Source organism: Corylus avellana, chromosome 9 (genome assembly GCF_965113065.1).
Source record: "Corylus avellana chromosome 9, dhCorAvel1.hap1.2, whole genome shotgun sequence".
NCBI lineage: Eukaryota > Viridiplantae > Streptophyta > Magnoliopsida > Fagales > Betulaceae > Corylus > Corylus avellana.
The window spans coordinates 2,469,495-2,486,828 of record NC_142498.1 but is presented as its reverse complement, the minus strand read 5'-3'; the positions used below and the strand labels follow the sequence as shown (position 1 = coordinate 2,486,828).

General features: G+C 37.9%; 1 protein-coding gene across 2 annotated transcripts; it reads right to left on the bottom strand.

The window, feature by feature from the left end:
* Positions 1 to 718: 718 nt before the first annotated feature.
* TRS120 (transport protein TRS120) lies at positions 719 to 11,387 on the bottom strand. Of its 2 annotated transcripts, none has more exons than XM_059603801.2 (10): positions 10,758 to 11,387; positions 9,844 to 10,050; positions 9,536 to 9,718; positions 8,120 to 8,229; positions 6,549 to 6,608; positions 6,164 to 6,452; positions 4,820 to 5,115; positions 3,296 to 4,173; positions 1,636 to 2,592; positions 719 to 1,334 (listed from the first exon to the last, which is right to left on the bottom strand). In XM_059603801.2, the coding sequence occupies exons 1-10, from the start codon at positions 11,166 to 11,168 to the stop codon at positions 1,114 to 1,116; spliced, it is 3,612 nt and encodes a 1,203-aa protein (XP_059459784.2). In that variant the 5' UTR covers positions 11,169 to 11,387; the 3' UTR covers positions 719 to 1,113. The 2 variants fall into 2 exon arrangements, with proteins under 2 accessions (XP_059459784.2, XP_059459785.2); XM_059603802.2 differs by having other exon boundaries at positions 6,164 to 6,449.
* Between the last annotated feature and the right edge of the window lie 5,947 nt (positions 11,388 to 17,334).

Below are 17,334 nucleotides of genomic sequence, written 5' to 3'. Positions count from 1 at the left end.
CAATAAAATAAAATAAAATGCCTAAAAACTTATGTACACATTTTTAAAATTATACTTAAAAACATATAGAACACTTAGGATCAGAGCAAAAAGACGAATTTCTCTCCTCAATTTGAAGCTCCTCGACACTCGTGCGAGCGGATATCAATCTTATCAATGTCCCTTCATTCGGCCTTACCTCCCCTTATTCCATCAGCTCCTGTAAAATCTCACAAGCTTCCAAAACCAACCCTTTTTGCGCCAAAGCCAAAATCGTAGCATTTCAAAAAACATTACTCGGCATCAATTCATTAAACTCCTTTACAAAAATTAACGGCAAAGATTACCTCCACTTTTTTCACTAGAGTTCTCCCCCAATCCTACAATCTTCACTCTTAATGAGGTAAACCAAGCTTTTTTACAATTAGCATCCCTAATATTTTTTTTTTTGATAAGTACAATTAGCATCCCTAATATAGCTTAAAACCGTACCCAAACTAGGAATGGAGCTTCATCATGTAGCTTATCTCAAATCTGTAAGCGTGTTAAAGAAACGGAAAACAATTGCGTAAGAAACTCAGCAAGTGCTCTTCACCATGAAAACCACATGGATTTTAGCATAGATTCCTCCGAAAACTTCAATTTTATGCCACAACAAAATATCAATGGATTTTCGATACTCAGATTGCAAATGGCTCCAGACAATGCAAAAGATTAGATTGGTTCTAGAACATGAACCTAATAATAACCACACAAAAGTCAGTTCATATACCTAACATCAATTTCTTTCCCGTGTAAAACGTGACAACTTATTTCACAATACAGTGCAAGCGGATACAGCCTCAAAATTCCCAACAACAAAACATAAGTGTTTCAATACAATGCCTCGAACATGGATTTACAAGCAGATACAGACTAGTTATCCATTCCACACAGAGGAAAAAGGCGAAAAAAAAGATTTCATTTTTGGGTGGAAAGGGAGTTCACTGAAAGAGGTAAAAGAAGAGAAGGCAATGCATACCTCATGCTGCTGCCAAATAAAAAATTGGACTTTTATCTACTTTGAGCAGTATGCTTTAATCTACTGTGATCTGCAATGTGATTACCCAATCAATAAGGACAGACCAAAAACTGTCATGCAGTCCCATTGACACGGACATTAAATGGAGGTCCACAACAGAAAATGGGCTCATCAGGAGAATCGGTCCTTGCTCGAGCCCTGAGGATGTCATTAGCATCGGCTATCAATGCAGCGGCTACCAGTGTATATTCACCGGGGACAAGAAAATACAAAGAGAAAGAATGCTTGATTTCTTGAAGTGGAGGAATCTCCATAGTGATCCCATTCAGAACACCTAAAAATATTTAGAAAAAAGTATACACACTAGTCAATAGATTTGTAATAATGGATGTCTTCCATCTATGTAAGTTAAACCTGAAGATTTTCATGAATGGCAAACAATTTCAAAAACATAGGCAGGACCCGGTTAGCCTCTAAAAGATGTGTGGCAAAGCTCTGCTTTGTGAACTTATTCATGTGCAACAATTGTACAATATAGATGAGAAGCATCAAATGATTAAGTAGACTTATGAGACCAAACACACAAAAAAGAAGACAAAATAAAATAAAATAAAGGCATCATAAAAGAAACTCACCAGCCCATAAGACAGTTGCCTTGGTACCCTCGACACAATTTTCTCCGGCTACATCTCGGCATGTAATACTGAGACCCATTTTAATCGCATCCTTGGTGTTATTACGAACTAGAACTTCCATAGGAGTCATGTCATGCGCTAGCACAGAACCTCTAGATGCAGACGAGTGAATACGATTATCAAACTCTTTAGGTGAATCAAGTTTTGCAGGCTCAAGATCATTTCTAGCAAGCCTAAAGCCAAATGTCAACGGATCTGGCAGCAGTACATCCATAACAGATGTCTGGAGTGCTGCCTGTACAGCATCCTTTATATTTAATTCTCCAGAGCTATTCTGCCCTGAATGCCACCTTACTTTTATTCTAGATATGAGGTTCTTGATAGAAGCATTCAGTTCAGCCTTTGTATTTTTTTCTGAAAAAATAGAACTTCTGCCACCATCAATCCCATCCACCTGAATATCCTTCATAAAAAAGGAACCATCAAGAATAGGTAATTTAAAATGCTCCAGTGGTATTAGTACCCTCGCAGAGCAATCCCTATCAATTCTAGTTTTAGGATAACCGTAATCGGTAGCATCATGGTCAGCAGAAATGTTATCCTCATTGCCAGAGTTTTTCAATTGGACAGAAACACTAATGTCAAACACAACATCGGTTGGATTAGACAACTCGAGTTCAAGAAATCGAAGTCCCCAACTTCCTCTAAAAGGATCAATTTTCACCAATCTGTCTATTTTACCTTCAGAACCAACAGCTCCTTCAGTAGAGACATTATCAACATCGACCGGCTTAGGAAGGTTTTCACCCACGCGTGCAGGTATTTCCATTGAAAGCAAGCGAGCCTTTACAAAGGACAAACCCTGCAAAACACAAATCTGCAAAGGAACAGCCAGTCGTCTACCAGGTGGCACAGCAGACCCACTTTTTGGAGGATCTATAGAATTTGACGGTGGCCCTGAGAAGCAAAATGAAAACAGAATTACTGTAAGAAAGTACGACCACAAATGTTTATTCCACTCAGGAACACAGATGGCACTTGGAGAGGAATAATCCGTGTCATAGTTACAATGTTAACAAAGAAAATAACTGAATAATTAAAACAAAACTGATTAGTACAGGTCGGGGAGCATGTGAAAAACCAAAATAGAAGTCATCAAAGCCTTCTCTATAACTTGCAGATGTTCAATTGTAATTTCACGTATTTTAATAGTCTGAAAATTTATTTTCATACTTTTTTATCTCGTTCAAAAAATTAGTTAAAGGTTTACTTGCAAAAAAAATAAAAATCGTTAAGTTGAGTTGTAATTTCACATGCTTTAACATTTTCCAAAGATTTATTTTCATACTTTTACTATGGATGAATCACTAATCAGCATAACGCATTCAAACAGCCCAAGCCTAGCCCATTGCAAGCCCCAGATAATCATGTTTCAGTGAGGAATAGCATAATAGAAGGCATGCAACATGGAAAAATGGGACCACATTACAAAGCTGAAGGCCCAAAACACAACAGCTAAACCAGAAATATTACCGGTCTTCTTTAACAGCTATAGGCTACTTAAATAACTTGAAAATTTTTGGATGCTTATAGTCAGAGCTCATAACATGCATAAATTCATCGTGAGATAAATTTTTTGTACATAATTTGACAAAAGTACCTGCATAATGGATCAACAATGTGGGGCTGTTTCCATCTTTGGAGTGCCTTACCATGCTACCAGAGGCACTCTTGCCACCTGCAGCATCAGAATCCAATAAGCCAAGTTGCCATGCTTTTAAGGTCACAGGTATGGTCACTTCTGCACCAGGCTTCAAAGGGAGGGCAGCCTTTAAGGTTTCATATGCCACTGCGGTGACACAATCTTGGTTTTTTCCTGATAGTGAAATATGTGTCTGCTCAACTGGAACTGTACCAGCATTAGCCAGGTTAATCCATACATCGCGAATTTCACCTTCATATAATATAATGGCACCATCACCACCAACAACGTGTGAAACTAGCAATGGCAGCGGCGGTACAACAGAAATATTTGGAACATATAAATTCCTCAACTTTGCAGATCCACAGCATCGAAAAGGGTCAGAAAGCACTAGTCCTTGTGTTGCTCCAAGTAAAAGATTGTCAACATCCCTGAACAGGTGTTCAGTAATAACACCAAAACAATGAACCATGCACCCAGGAATTGTCACTGGCCCAACTGAAGTTGGGATTCCTGATAAGGTGATCACCTTTGATAAATTAGGTGGAAGATTAACACTGACTGGGAAAGCATCAAAATTTCCAGAATGCACGGAAAGATAGATACTATCAACCCTTAAGTCAAACCCGCATGGATTTGCTAACTCCACCAAGACCTGGACAGGTTCTCCGACCACCCAGGTCAGCTCATGTTTGCTGCTATTATTTGGCTCTCCTTTGCTGAATGGCGTATAAATAAAAGGCCCAGAAGGAGCAGATCCAGCCCACCATTCTTCTCTTGCGGAATTGCGTTTTACAATGTCCATTTGTGAGGGATGGAGAGGAAAAGAATACAGCCTGCAGTGAATTAAATTAATATACATTATCCAAGTCGCTCCCACATAAATTAAAATGAAAAAGAGGATAGACTCTAATAGCGATTTGTTCTTATCGTTGACATTACTGATCAGAACTGGATACGCCTTAGGAATGAGAAAGGTCCTCATGGGTGGGAAAGCACTCATATGTGTTCAATGCAAAAAGTGAGTGTCAAAACAAAAATGCTAAAGACTTGGCTCTACTTAAGAAGCTCAGAACCTCAAAAGTCAATAAAATTTAAGTAAACATATAAATATACAAATTATAGCATCCATTGGCAAAATCATGAACTAAGCCTCCTAGACAACCATTGGAAATTCAACACAATTCGAATACACATCTTAAATCAACTCAAACAACAATATACCCAAAGTACTAAACTTGAAACAATACCCTCCTTTTTTTCTTTTTCTTTTTCAAAAGCAAAACAAACCAAGAGTAGTTTTAATTAGGTAAAATGCAGCACACAGTATCATCGAGATGACTGGCTAGGTGAAGATAATTAGATTCCAAAATCCACTAACATGGCCATAAAGCCACCAAATCATAAGGACTAAGACTCAGCAAAAAAATTAATTGTTATTTAATCTTCAATGGGACCAAATATTAAGGATCTGTTGACCACCTTATGAAAGGTAAGGCAGGATCGGCACAGCGTGTTCCTGATGGAAGCCTATCTGCTGAACTTGAGAGTGCACTAGCAAGGCCATTTTGCCCTGCAGGTGTTATTAAAGGATAATAAGATCTTAGCAGGCGTGCTGCTGCACTCCATGCAGCAAGAGGATCTCCAGCACGAACTGCAGAGATCAGAATCTCTCTTAGCACAACCATCTGCAGTGTGCTCCATTGACACTCGAATAAGGAGACTACTGACTGATGATGCATTTTCATACCATCAGCATGACCGGATACAATTTGCCGCTGTAAATAAACAAAAGAAAAACAAGAAATACCTTCAGAATATGCATACAGAGTCTAAATTTAGTAAAATATAAATTTATTGAGAGAAAAGAGAAAAACTTAAACCATACTTCTAACTTAATAGAAACACATGACTAGTACGTGCTAATTATTAATCAGAGTATGCCACCAAATAAGCTAGCTCATTCCTTGATATAGTGCAAATTCAAGTTCACTTCCTACTACTGCAACAAATTTATAACCCCAAGTCATGGGTTGTAAACTAAGTAAGACACACACTCAGTTTTGAGATTACACAGCCAAATAACATAAAATTCAGTGAACCCCTATTCATCTTAGAATAAAGTTTAACTTGGAACTCCTAACCAAAGAATCATGAGCACCACTACCACCAACAACAAAAATTCGTATAGGGAAGCCATGTTCAAAGATATTGAAAACGGGTATTTCATAAATTAACATCGAGAAATAGGGAATCCCCAAGCAAGGTCACCATTGATGATCAAACTTGATTTTTCTTTTTCCTTTTCCCTTCAAGAGTAATAAATTCCAGTTCTCCAGCAAGCTGCTAGTATTTGTTATTTCACAGAATAGATGATGGCTTCTTGTTTTATTCTGAAATTAATGTGAATGTATAATAACCCTTTGCTTGTTGTTTACCAGCACAACAAACTTCCCAAAGATGGTCCGAGTATGTGTCCTGTCCCCAATTTGGGGCCCGTCATTGTAGAAAGGTCTAATGGAGATCGGATAAATTTGAATCCTTTAGAATTAGATGATTGCAATTCATTCATTCATCTGATCACAAGCTTTTGTCAAACAATGAAGCTTTTGTCAGTCTTTAAAATCAATGATTTTAGGTCATATAATTTTTTGATAAGCTACAATTTGAGGTCATAAATCTGAAAAGAGTTCTAAAAACAATAGGTTTAAAATCAATTAGAGTGCTGAATGGAAGATGTTACCAGGAGATGCATCAGTGACAGAACTGAATAAAGATAAAGGACCATTTAGCCAAGTCTTTTATGCTTAAAACTTATATACTCACATCAGGAAGAGAATGTTCAGAGGTGTATGCTCTACTTTGAACACGATACGCCTTTGTTGTCATTGCCAAAACTTGCATGGCACTAATAGCAGCCAGTCTATTTTCTTGTTGCAGATACAACTGAGCAACCTGCCTCGAAAAAAAGGCAGCTTTTCGCTGATAACCAAGAGAGCCATATAAACGGGCTATTTCAACAAATAATATCAGTCTATCACTGGCATCAATTAATGATTTAGCACCATCTGCAGCACTTGTCAACAACTCCACTACCTCCTTAGCCAGCTCTCTTCTGTAAGAAGTTAAAAGAAATATAAATATAAGATGAAAAAATAATTTTGGGAAGAATAGTTTATGCTATATACAAAGGTTCAACAAAAAAATTTACCTGCAAAGGAACCTTGCCAATTTCAATGTGGCCTCCAGTTCAAAGCTTAGGGGTGAAACTCTGCAGAGAAAACATCAAAATAAATAATGACAATAATATCAATTTTCAAGAGATTCCAGCATGAAGAAGGTAATACAACTCCCAAGACGTCATTTAATTACAGAATAAACTAGAAGTAGAAAAGAATAGGAAGCCCGAGCTTCTGTTATTTAAGCAGAAGGATGCATCAATTATATATATTTTATAACTAACATAACCTAATTAATTGTAAACTAAATTAGAGCAAAAAAACAAAGGAAAAAAAATATGCAAATAAAAAGAAGGCCCTATCGCTACTTCTCTTATAAGGAGAGCAATCACCTTATACTAACTTGTTTCCACAATACAGTATATCATACCAGCGTTGAAGGAACCAGCCCCAGAAACACGTGTTCCTCTGAGAGCTTTTTATGATATAGTCTAAAACGTTTACCTAAAATATTTAGGTAAACGCATGCAGAACTCAGTTTTCTAAAGTCCCAGCCTGGGGTATACCATTTTTGTTCGCCAATACTGTGAGCTTATTTGACAACTAAATGGTGTACAAAAGTAGGCCAGCGACTCTAAAACAGCACCTTTTATCTAGTTTTCGTGCTTTGGCATAATACTTTGGATTGCCATTGATAATTTTGAAGGCATCATAAACTGTGGATTTTCTTTACTGAACTTTAAAAAGTTCAAAAACAAGCACAACAATGCTCCTTTTTTTTTTTATAAGTAAGCACAACGATGCTCTCTAAAAGCTTTTAAAACCGTATATGATTCCTATAATATACCACATGTCAATCACTACACATTACCCAAACTTTGCAACTGCAATATTCACCTCAAAACCAAAGTCTTATGTTGACTACGTGAATAATGACTTCACTAAATTCCATTCTAAAAAACACCCTTCTCAATGGCTTCCATTCTTCAAAAGACCAGGAAGCAATATGCATATTGTTCTAGGGTCAAAACAAGTATGTCACATCATGGAGACCGCATTTCTCTTCTTACCGGCTAGAAGTAGGCCTAAATATTCCATCATGACCACCATAGTTAAAGAGACAATTTTGCGTGTCTTCTGTCTAGCCTGTGTATAACCCATTTTACATCCACACCCATGAGAGTAATTACTAGAGTGCTAATCAGAACCCTAATGATCTGGCACTAAACCCCAGAACTCTATCTTTTTTACAACCACTCAGATTATCATTTACACCAGATCTTAGGGCATTGCTGGATACAGTTATGATTGCAAATCAGTATTACTGTATACAACCTAGTAAATTCATAATGTACATTCTAACTATAATTCGCCTATTTGTTTCTGAATACAGACAACTCCGCTTTTTTTTTCTCATGCACAACAAAAAACTGCTTAGCAGAAGTGAGATACATGAAATCTATCACCAGAGAAATCAAACATACAAGATGAAATTAAAATAAACTTTGCATGTAATCTACAACACATTGAAGTATCATTTGGAGAAGAGTTGGGAGTCATTGACTCATTCCTCGGCCAAAAAGTTGTAAGAGGTGTCAACTACCTCTGAGCATTGTCTTGTATAAATGACTTCCTGTAATGCAAGATGACACTATTGTACCGATATCTAACCTCCTCCTCCAAAACCGGATCCTTTTGGCCCATTCGGTCTAGCTGTTAACAGTAAAAATAAGTAAATAAACAAATACAGATAAAGAGATTATATGTATGTAAACCAAAGGCATAGAACTGCACAGAGTCTGCACACAAGGATCTGAGACCAATCAAGAGAGGAGCTTAGCTACTCAATTTTTTTTTTTTTTTTTGAGTAATTCAGGTACTCAATACTTTTTTATATGTAATTGAAATATCAATAAAAACGTAAGGTGGCCCCAAGTACACATGAAGTATACAATACAAGCCACCTAACTAGTAGGGGGGAAAAAAGAAAAGAAAATCATGACAACTAATCACCAAAAGAGAAACAAAAGCACATGTCCAAAGGTACTCAATAATTATAGGGATGTTTCACTGCATTCTAGACAAAAAGTTTATTTTGACCAAACAAAAGGATCCACTAGAAACAGCATGAAACCACCATTCTGTCAGGATTTTTATGGCTGTCATGTCTTCTTGTCTATATATGTAATTCAAAAACTCATGTAACCACATTTTATCTAACAACAACATATACCTTGTTTTGGTTTCTTGATCTTTATTCACACACCACACCAAGTATATTTCCTAATTGACCAATTGATGCTGTGTCAAAACTATCCCCAAATTTATCAAGTACAAACACAAAATAGTCAGCAGTGTTTACCAACTTATTTTCGCTGATTCGGGAAAATTTTCACAGATTCCTAACATTTGTCAGCTTATCAACTTGTTTCCAATTACTAATTATTTTTGGCACACAAATATTATCAAAAGTCTAAATTTGTGACAAGATGCAGCCAATCCAATCAATTTTCATCTTTTTGATTTGCCGTGCAAGAATTGAACCAAATATCCACCATAAGAAAGGTGTGAGTCCTTAGCCAATTATTACACACCCGATTTGATATTCAACTATGATTCATGGGCTTACAACACATCTCAACAAGGATATAAGTTATTAGAGTTTGTAAGACATAAAGATAGATAGACTTATGTGTCTTTATGAAAATTTTATACTAACAGACATATCTACTATCCTTGTTTGAGCACTTTCTTGCATGTATCTCATAAATAAATTAGCTAGAGAAAGCATAATTTATATTTAGTGTCTTGGAAAAGCATTATTCATCCATCCATCCGCACATTTATGAAGTAATAATGAATAAATCCTCTTGTTAGTTTCCAGTAAAGGTGTCAGACACAAGTGATCATAATCATGGGTGTCTGTCTGGTCATCTCCGCATAGACTGAAAAGGATCAAAATCCTACACATGATCTAATATATATTAGGGAAAAAAAAAAAAAAAAAAAAAGAGCCTACCAGTAAAGCACAAACGCTACCCTCTAACGCCCCAGCATACCAAAAGTAATCACCAGTCAATCTTGCAAGCTCTATTGCAGTAGAATAGTGGGCATTAGCATCAACAGGTGATCCTGCCAACAAACAGTAATCACCTATAGTCTTTTGAGCCCGGGCAAGCCTTCGCTTTTTGGCCTTGATGACCTGCATTTTTTCCAAATCAAACTAATTAAGTTGCAAATCCAAACACATTCAGGATCTCACAATTCATTGAAGCTTTGAGAAAAAATGTGTAGATTCAAATTCCTATAGGACACCTAAACATAAACCTCCTCTGAGCTGAGACTGGCTTGAGAATCTAACGGCGTTTTCAGTATAGTTCCAGCCGATTCTGCCTTAAGAACCCACTTTTCAAATTCCATCAACAATGAGGCCGCAATGTCTTGCATCATCGTCTGCAAGTGGAACTCTTGAGTTTGACGGTCAGAAGGTGGAAACAACATTAAGTTACCTCCCTCTTTACTGCCCTCCTCCAGCTGCAACAAGAAATAAAACTTGTGATTACGACATGCCATGAATAAGGTAAGGGTCAAGACCAAAACACGAAAGATAAATTAACAATAACTAGATCCATTCAATTAATATAGAATGATATCCATCATTTCCGACCCCAACAAACAATAAAAAGGCGATAATTACCATTTTGAAACCCACACACACATACATTCATAGAGAACTTTGTTAATCAATACTATTGGAAACATTTTGCAGTTATTTGTGATGAATTAAGTGTAAGGTTGAACCATCTTCCCTGCAAATTGGCACCTCCTCGCCTTCCAGTCACAATGAGAGCCTGTTGAGCTGAATGACAATAGCACCTCTAAACCATAAAGAAGTTGTAGCGAGATATAGCCTTAACAAATACATTTTGAACTAAACTTGACAATTGCCTACACAATTTTGATTATTTTCCCCTACACCCCGCCAAATATTGACGCCTAAAAGCTAGAAATTAACCTTGACAGCCATAAGTATAATCTATGTCAAGAAATCGCAAACTACAGATAAACAACCACTTAACCCAAGCACTAATTGGAAATTGTGAATCCTTTAAAGCCCCTTGGGACCCAACACGTAGAATTATTTTAGTGAAGGCAGATCAAATGTTCCATAGGAAATGGTGAAATTAATGATTTAACCATTATTTTTAACAAACACAAGAAGCAAATGAAAGCGCACAAACCTGAGAATCGCCGGGACAAAAAGCGAAGCAGCGGTGGACGAGCGCGGAGGAGTATCCCTTGCAGGCGGAGCCGAAATGATCGATGACGGAGTCGAGATCGGGGGAGGAAGGGCAGTGGCAGATGCCGATCACGGCGAGGATCTTGCGGTTGGACTGGAAGTCTTCCCAGGGGCTGGGCGGGGAGCCGCCGAGGACGAACTTGAACCGGAGGCTGCCGGAGTCCCAGGGCTGATGCGCGAACGGCGACTTCTGATGCTCCGTGTAGAACGAGCTCATCGCCGAGAGAGGGATCGTCTGGTGCCGCTCCAGCATGGAGCGGTACTCCCGCAGGAGGCTCGGCGGGACCGTCCCGATCGGCAGGACTGCCACTCGGATCATACACGAAGTCTCGATGCTCACGTCTGGCTCCATTCTCGGGATCGGAGAGGAGTCGCAGGGTTTCGCTGTGGTGATGGGCGTATCAGATCGGGACCATTCGATCGACGACGTTCGACGGTGTTACTCTAAACACAGAGAGAGAGAGAGAGAGAGAGAGAGTGGAGTGAGAAGTGACTCAAATTCGGAGGATCGGTGGCACGATAACTGCACACGTTATCTCGGTTGGAGATATCTCGACCCTGCATAAAACAACGGGTTGGCTTCGCTTGCGATACATGTCAGCATTCTCTTAAATTTTTTTGATTTTACACCTATAAATATTGATGAGTTGTAAAATCAAATAAAATAATAAGACAAGATAAAGAAATTATAATATGTGAAATTAGTTCTTCAGGAACTATATATGATTCTTTTTTATTATTGTATCGTACATATTACTCAATACTATTTTTTATTGACATGGAATCATAATGGGTGATTAAGAAATATAGAAGTGTAAGTACATAAATTAAAAGGCTGCATCAATGTATTACATGAATGTCATAGGAATTCTAAAAGAAGACAAGAATGTGTAGAATTCTAAGAGATTGAACTAAATGGTCATCTACCAAATGCATGAATGCAATCATGTTGTATTTTATTTTAATGGAAACTTCATTTTAGACCCTAAATTACCCTTGAAGTTTTTATAAAATTTCAAAAGCGTTGCGAAAATATATCATAAATTTATCCGTCAGATTTTATACCTTTTTTTGTTTTTTGATAAGTAATAAGGAGTTTTATTAAGGAGAAAAAGCCCTAAAGATACAAAAGGGAAAGCCAAAGCTTACCCAAAGCAAACCCGCCCGAAAACAGCGACCCAACAAGACCCAAACCACCCGACCCTAACTACCCAACATTAGTCTTGCCCATCCATTAACAACCCTCCGGTGCTCTCTCTTGCCCTTAGACCTAGTTTGAGGGCCCTTTCTTCCACCTATAAACCATTCTATTTCTTCTTTCAGCAATGCCAAATTCTGGTCTTCCTCCTCAGTGGACAACACCTCACGACCTTCCTTCCTTGCTTGGCGCCAAGACTCCTCCATGTCCTTCAATAACGCCAAATGTTTAACATCGTCCTTAACCATTTCCCAATAAGACTAAAGCAACCATTTTTGTGATTTGGTCAAACCAAAATCAACTATGGTGTCTGAGGAGAGCGTCTGCGAGGATCAAAAACCTCCTCAGCCTCGGCCACTAACACACCTGCAGAAAGAGGGTCGGAGAGAGGGTCACCGGCATGGACAAGCTTGATACCGGTATGATCAGGAGACTTCGACTTAAAATCCGAGGCTCTGTCCCCCCGCATAGCTGTCGCGGCCCCCAACTCCAAGTGCGACAGAAACTCATCGTTGCCTAGAGGATTGCCATGCACTGACAGCCCAGGAGAACTCGTCGCCGGTAATGGATCTGACAGATCCGAGCCAGAAGCGCTAGAGAAACCCAGATCTGAAACAGAATCCGGAACATGATCCAAAATAGGATCTAGAACGACCCATGAACCGATCCAAGAACTGAACCCGCATGACCCATCAGCGCAACCCTATTCTGCGACCCATTGGGCTTCAATTCCAACCCAGCAATCAGCCCAACTAAAGCCAGATCCACCTCTTTGCGAAAAATCCCTAATTGAAGCTTCACCCACTCTTTCGTCTTAAACGAGTCTGCCGCCGCCAGAGACAAAGACGCACCAAGAGCTCCTTCGACGAAATCTGTTCGACCTCCATAGCGTAGCAGTCCACAGCAGATCGCGGCTCCACTCTGACTATCTTCTCCTCGAAACATTCTGACATGGGGAACACATCGAGAAAGCACGAAGACAAACACTTTACCCCACCCACTGTCGATCGCAACACGTTCACAAAGGACCGTCCATAACGAGACCCAGAAGAAGCAGACTCTACTACTCGCTTTCCTGGCAGAGAAGGATACTCGTCAACAGTAGGCCCGATCTGTCCACCTCGAAACTCCAACATCCTTATCATTTCACTCACGAAACGGCTCCAACCCCACCCCTTCTGCCCTCTGGGAGCCAGATCGTACCTTTCCGACCACCATCAGCTTCAACAACCACCTCTAGAAATCTGCTTGCCTTATTGCAACCCTCGCGAACCAAAAGTCTATTCTCATCCTCACGGAAGCCTGAGACTGAACCTTCCTTCACCTGAGACTGAAAAGCCTCTTCCACCTTAGCCACCAACCAAATCGCACTCTGCGGACCCACACTAATGACCCCTACGAAACCCTTCCTCCTTTCCTCTAACCAAAGATCAGTGGACCCTTCCCTCGCCGTGAAGCAGAAGGCTTTGGCTTCGACTGAGAATCGCCTTTCCATAGCTAACCCAACCTATAATTTAGAACTTATAATTTAGAGAAGAGAAATTATAACAAGGAAAAGAGATTAAGAAAGTTAAGGTGCCCAGCCTATGGCATACATCACACATCAAAGCCTTTATATGGCTACATTTTTTCTTTATATATTTGATTGTATACAATACTCTATTTATAGAGAAAGAGTATGAATGATACAAGTCTTTTCTACTTTTACATTAACAATAATAAAGTTAATTTATCATTTGAACTCTTGTCTCTTGAGTTCTTATAACTCTTAACTCTTGAGTTCTTTGTCTCTTGAGTTCTTGTCATTTGAGATCTTTGTCTTTCGAGTTATTGTAAATATTATCTCAATAGTGATCTTTGAAGAAATTTTCGCATTGTGGGCATGGGATGCGAAAGTCACTGTGGCGGACCTTATTGTGACTTTGGAGGCCTCCCATAGTTAAAAAAACCCTTCATGCAGAGATGGCAATAATTCTGCTTGGAATCCATGGAAGTTTTGATCTAAGAGACACTAACAGAAGTTGAATATATAGATCAAGAATTCCCGAGTAGAGAGTATAAATGACACTATAATATATAGATCAAGAATTCCTTAAATCCTAATCTTTGTTTTGTAGTCGAATATATAGATCAAGAATTCCCCATCAGTGGCGAAGCCAAAATTTTGATTAAGAGGAGTCAAATTTTTTTTAAAAAAATTAAATTAAATTAAATTAAACAAATATTGATTGTAGTGAAAATTACCATTGAATTTTAAACGGGTAATATATATATGTGTGTGTGTGTGTGTGTTACGTTAATGATGATTTTTACTATCACATTAAAAAGTAAACACTTGAAAAATACACGTAACATTTCTCTTATAAAAACAAAACCATCGAGTTTTACTGCATTGCCCTTTTTTTTTTTTTTTTTTTGGGGGGGATTACTTGACATTTAGTAGTAGTAATCTGCAGACACTAAGCTAAAACCAAAATCAATCAATACGAATGTCCGAAAAAGGGTTACAAGTGTGTCATTCCCACTATTGATCAAGATAAAAGAGATAATGGGTAACTAGTTGAAAATATTTCCAAGTGAGAAGTATCCCATTTAATTAAACTATATTCTATAAAGTTATCGCTCCTATAAACTTTCCATGCCTTCCCGCTATTGAAATAAAGCAAAATACAAACTAATATCATAAATAATGCTAACAAAGTTTCAGCCAACAAACAAATGAGAGTAAGAGAATAGACACCACAAGAGGCAGCAGTTGCTTAATCTTCTCCCATGGCAGCTAGAATCCTTAGTGAACAATTTCTTTATTGTTGTGTTGATAGTGTTCCCACTAGCATCATTAACAACGGTGGTAACAATTGAAAAGTCGGGTCTTAAAGCCGAATCAAAATTAGCCTTAATGGTTTATGGCATATGAGGAAACCAAAGAGAGGATGCCATAGTATCAGACCAAGCCATACATTGAGCCTTTGGGCAACTGCTCTTTCAATATCTTCTTACAATCATCAAAACTTCTATAATCTATGTTCCTCCATAGATACCGCAAAAGGCAAGAAGGCATTATCTTCTACATAATAGTATTTCAAAAGCTACCAACAGTGAGTTCCTTGAGGGAGGAGAGACACGATGGAATCCCTCCTCCCTCCCCTCCCCTCCCCTCCCTCCCCCCTCCCCCCTTCTTTTGCTTTTATACACTTATTTTTTCTGTTTTGTCTCCTGTTTTTGATCCCTATCACCGATTTCAGCAGCAGCCATGCCACCCCCTCCACCTTGTCGACTCGTCACCTCATCCGGTCGTCACCTTTTCCTTTGTTCTAGTTGCCTTGGGGGTTTTAGATCCGGTCTGATCTAAGCTAGATATGTTCCTTTTGAGCTTACCAGGCCAATGACACGCCTCTCCCCCGCCTTCTCCAACCTCTCCGCCACCTGTCATCGCCCTCCTCGTCGCAACACTGCCACCATGCGCCAGTGCGTGGCCTACACGCGCCAACGCTGGAGCTTCACTCTTCTGCGTGTGCTCCACACATGGGGTTGTTGCTTCGCCTCCATCGATGCTGTTGTCTGTTGGTTTTGTGTTTTTTATTTTTTTTTTCATTTGTCTTTTTGTAGTTTCTTTGTAACTTGATTGAATAAAGATTGTTCAGACCATTGGGTTGTTGATGTGAACAATTTCTTGGCTTTTGGGTTAAGGATGATGAGTTTTGGCATTAGGTTTTCTACTCTTAGGGCCGAGGAATATGAGCTACCTATGCATTGAGTTGAGTCTGTTTGAAATAGATTTATTGCTACAACTGAATATTAGTCATGGGTTAGCGGATATTGATGTCATATATAGGTCTTGAATGTCAGATTGTTATATATGTATCTATGACTTGTAACTTCGGCTAGGATTTTCTAAGAGCTTTTGCTTTGTGATGTAATAGCTTTATGCTCGTGATCCCTCATCAACTAATGAGATTATGATGATTTTCCCTTCGAAAGAGCTACTAACAGTCCACCACCAAGCAAATAAATCAATCTTTTGCTTTGTGATGTAATAGCTTTATGCTCGTGATCCCTCATCAACTAATGAGATTATGATGATTTTCCCTTCGAAAGAGCTACTAACAGTCCACCACCAAGCAAATAAATCAATTGCTCCTCTACACGTAACCCAATATAATAAAAAGCAACTTAAAAGAAATCCTTAAGGTGCAAACAACCTCACAATGGATAAAAATATGGTCCACTGACTTTCTATTTCTCTTGCACATGTAATACTTATTGATCACAATGACATGCAGCTCTATAGGGCTGCTCAGTGCACTTGGTGCTCACCAAGGAAAAAAATTATCCTCAAAGGAACCTTAATCGGCCAAATACTATTCAAATGAAAATAATGTCATCATTATAAACCAGGACATTGTTGATGGGTCTAACATTGAACAACCTTCTTTACAATCTCACTTTAACAAAAGGCTTCCAATAATTCCCACACCTTTATAACTTTTCAAAAAGAAAAAAAAAAAAAAAAAAAAAAGGAAAAAGAGAGAAATATTTAGATAGTACAATTTTTACTATAATTTTTTTTTTTTTTTTCCAAACTTAAGTAGTTTCACATGATACTATGTAGGTGAAAACATTAAGTAATAGATAAAATTAATTATTTAGAATAAAAAAAATTAATTATTTTACAACTGACATAATAAATGATAAGTAAAATTTCACACCAATTTATAATAAACTTAATAGTAAAAGCGGTATTAATCCAATCAATAATAATAATAATAATAAAAATCACAATTATCATTACTTAAAAATTAGAATATAAAAATAAGGGAAAAATATAAAATCTGTCATTGTGGTTTATTTGATTTGCAATTAACTCTTTGTAGTATCAAAATGAACTTAAAAATCCCTAAGGTATGCCAAAAAAATAATTTAGTTCCTGCGGTCAAATTCCATTCACTGACTTAACAGATTATGATAACATGAAACGTTAGAACCAATAAAATTATGATACTTGTCATATTTAAGTCAGTGTCACACTAACAGAATTTGTTAATTAGTGGACCTAATTTGACTGTAGGGACTAAATTATTTTTTGGCATACTTCAAGTACCTTTGAGTTTATTTTAATACTACAAAGACTTAATTATAAATTAGGTAAACCATAAAGACTAATTTTTCATTTTTCTCTAAAAATAAACTACCAGGTTATGACATAAGTCTATTATGAATTCCATCCTCTAAAACCGATGTAGGAGAGTATTCCAACCAAAAAACCAATCGCATGCGTATCAAATGCTACGAAGTACGAACCACTATATGTATATATATA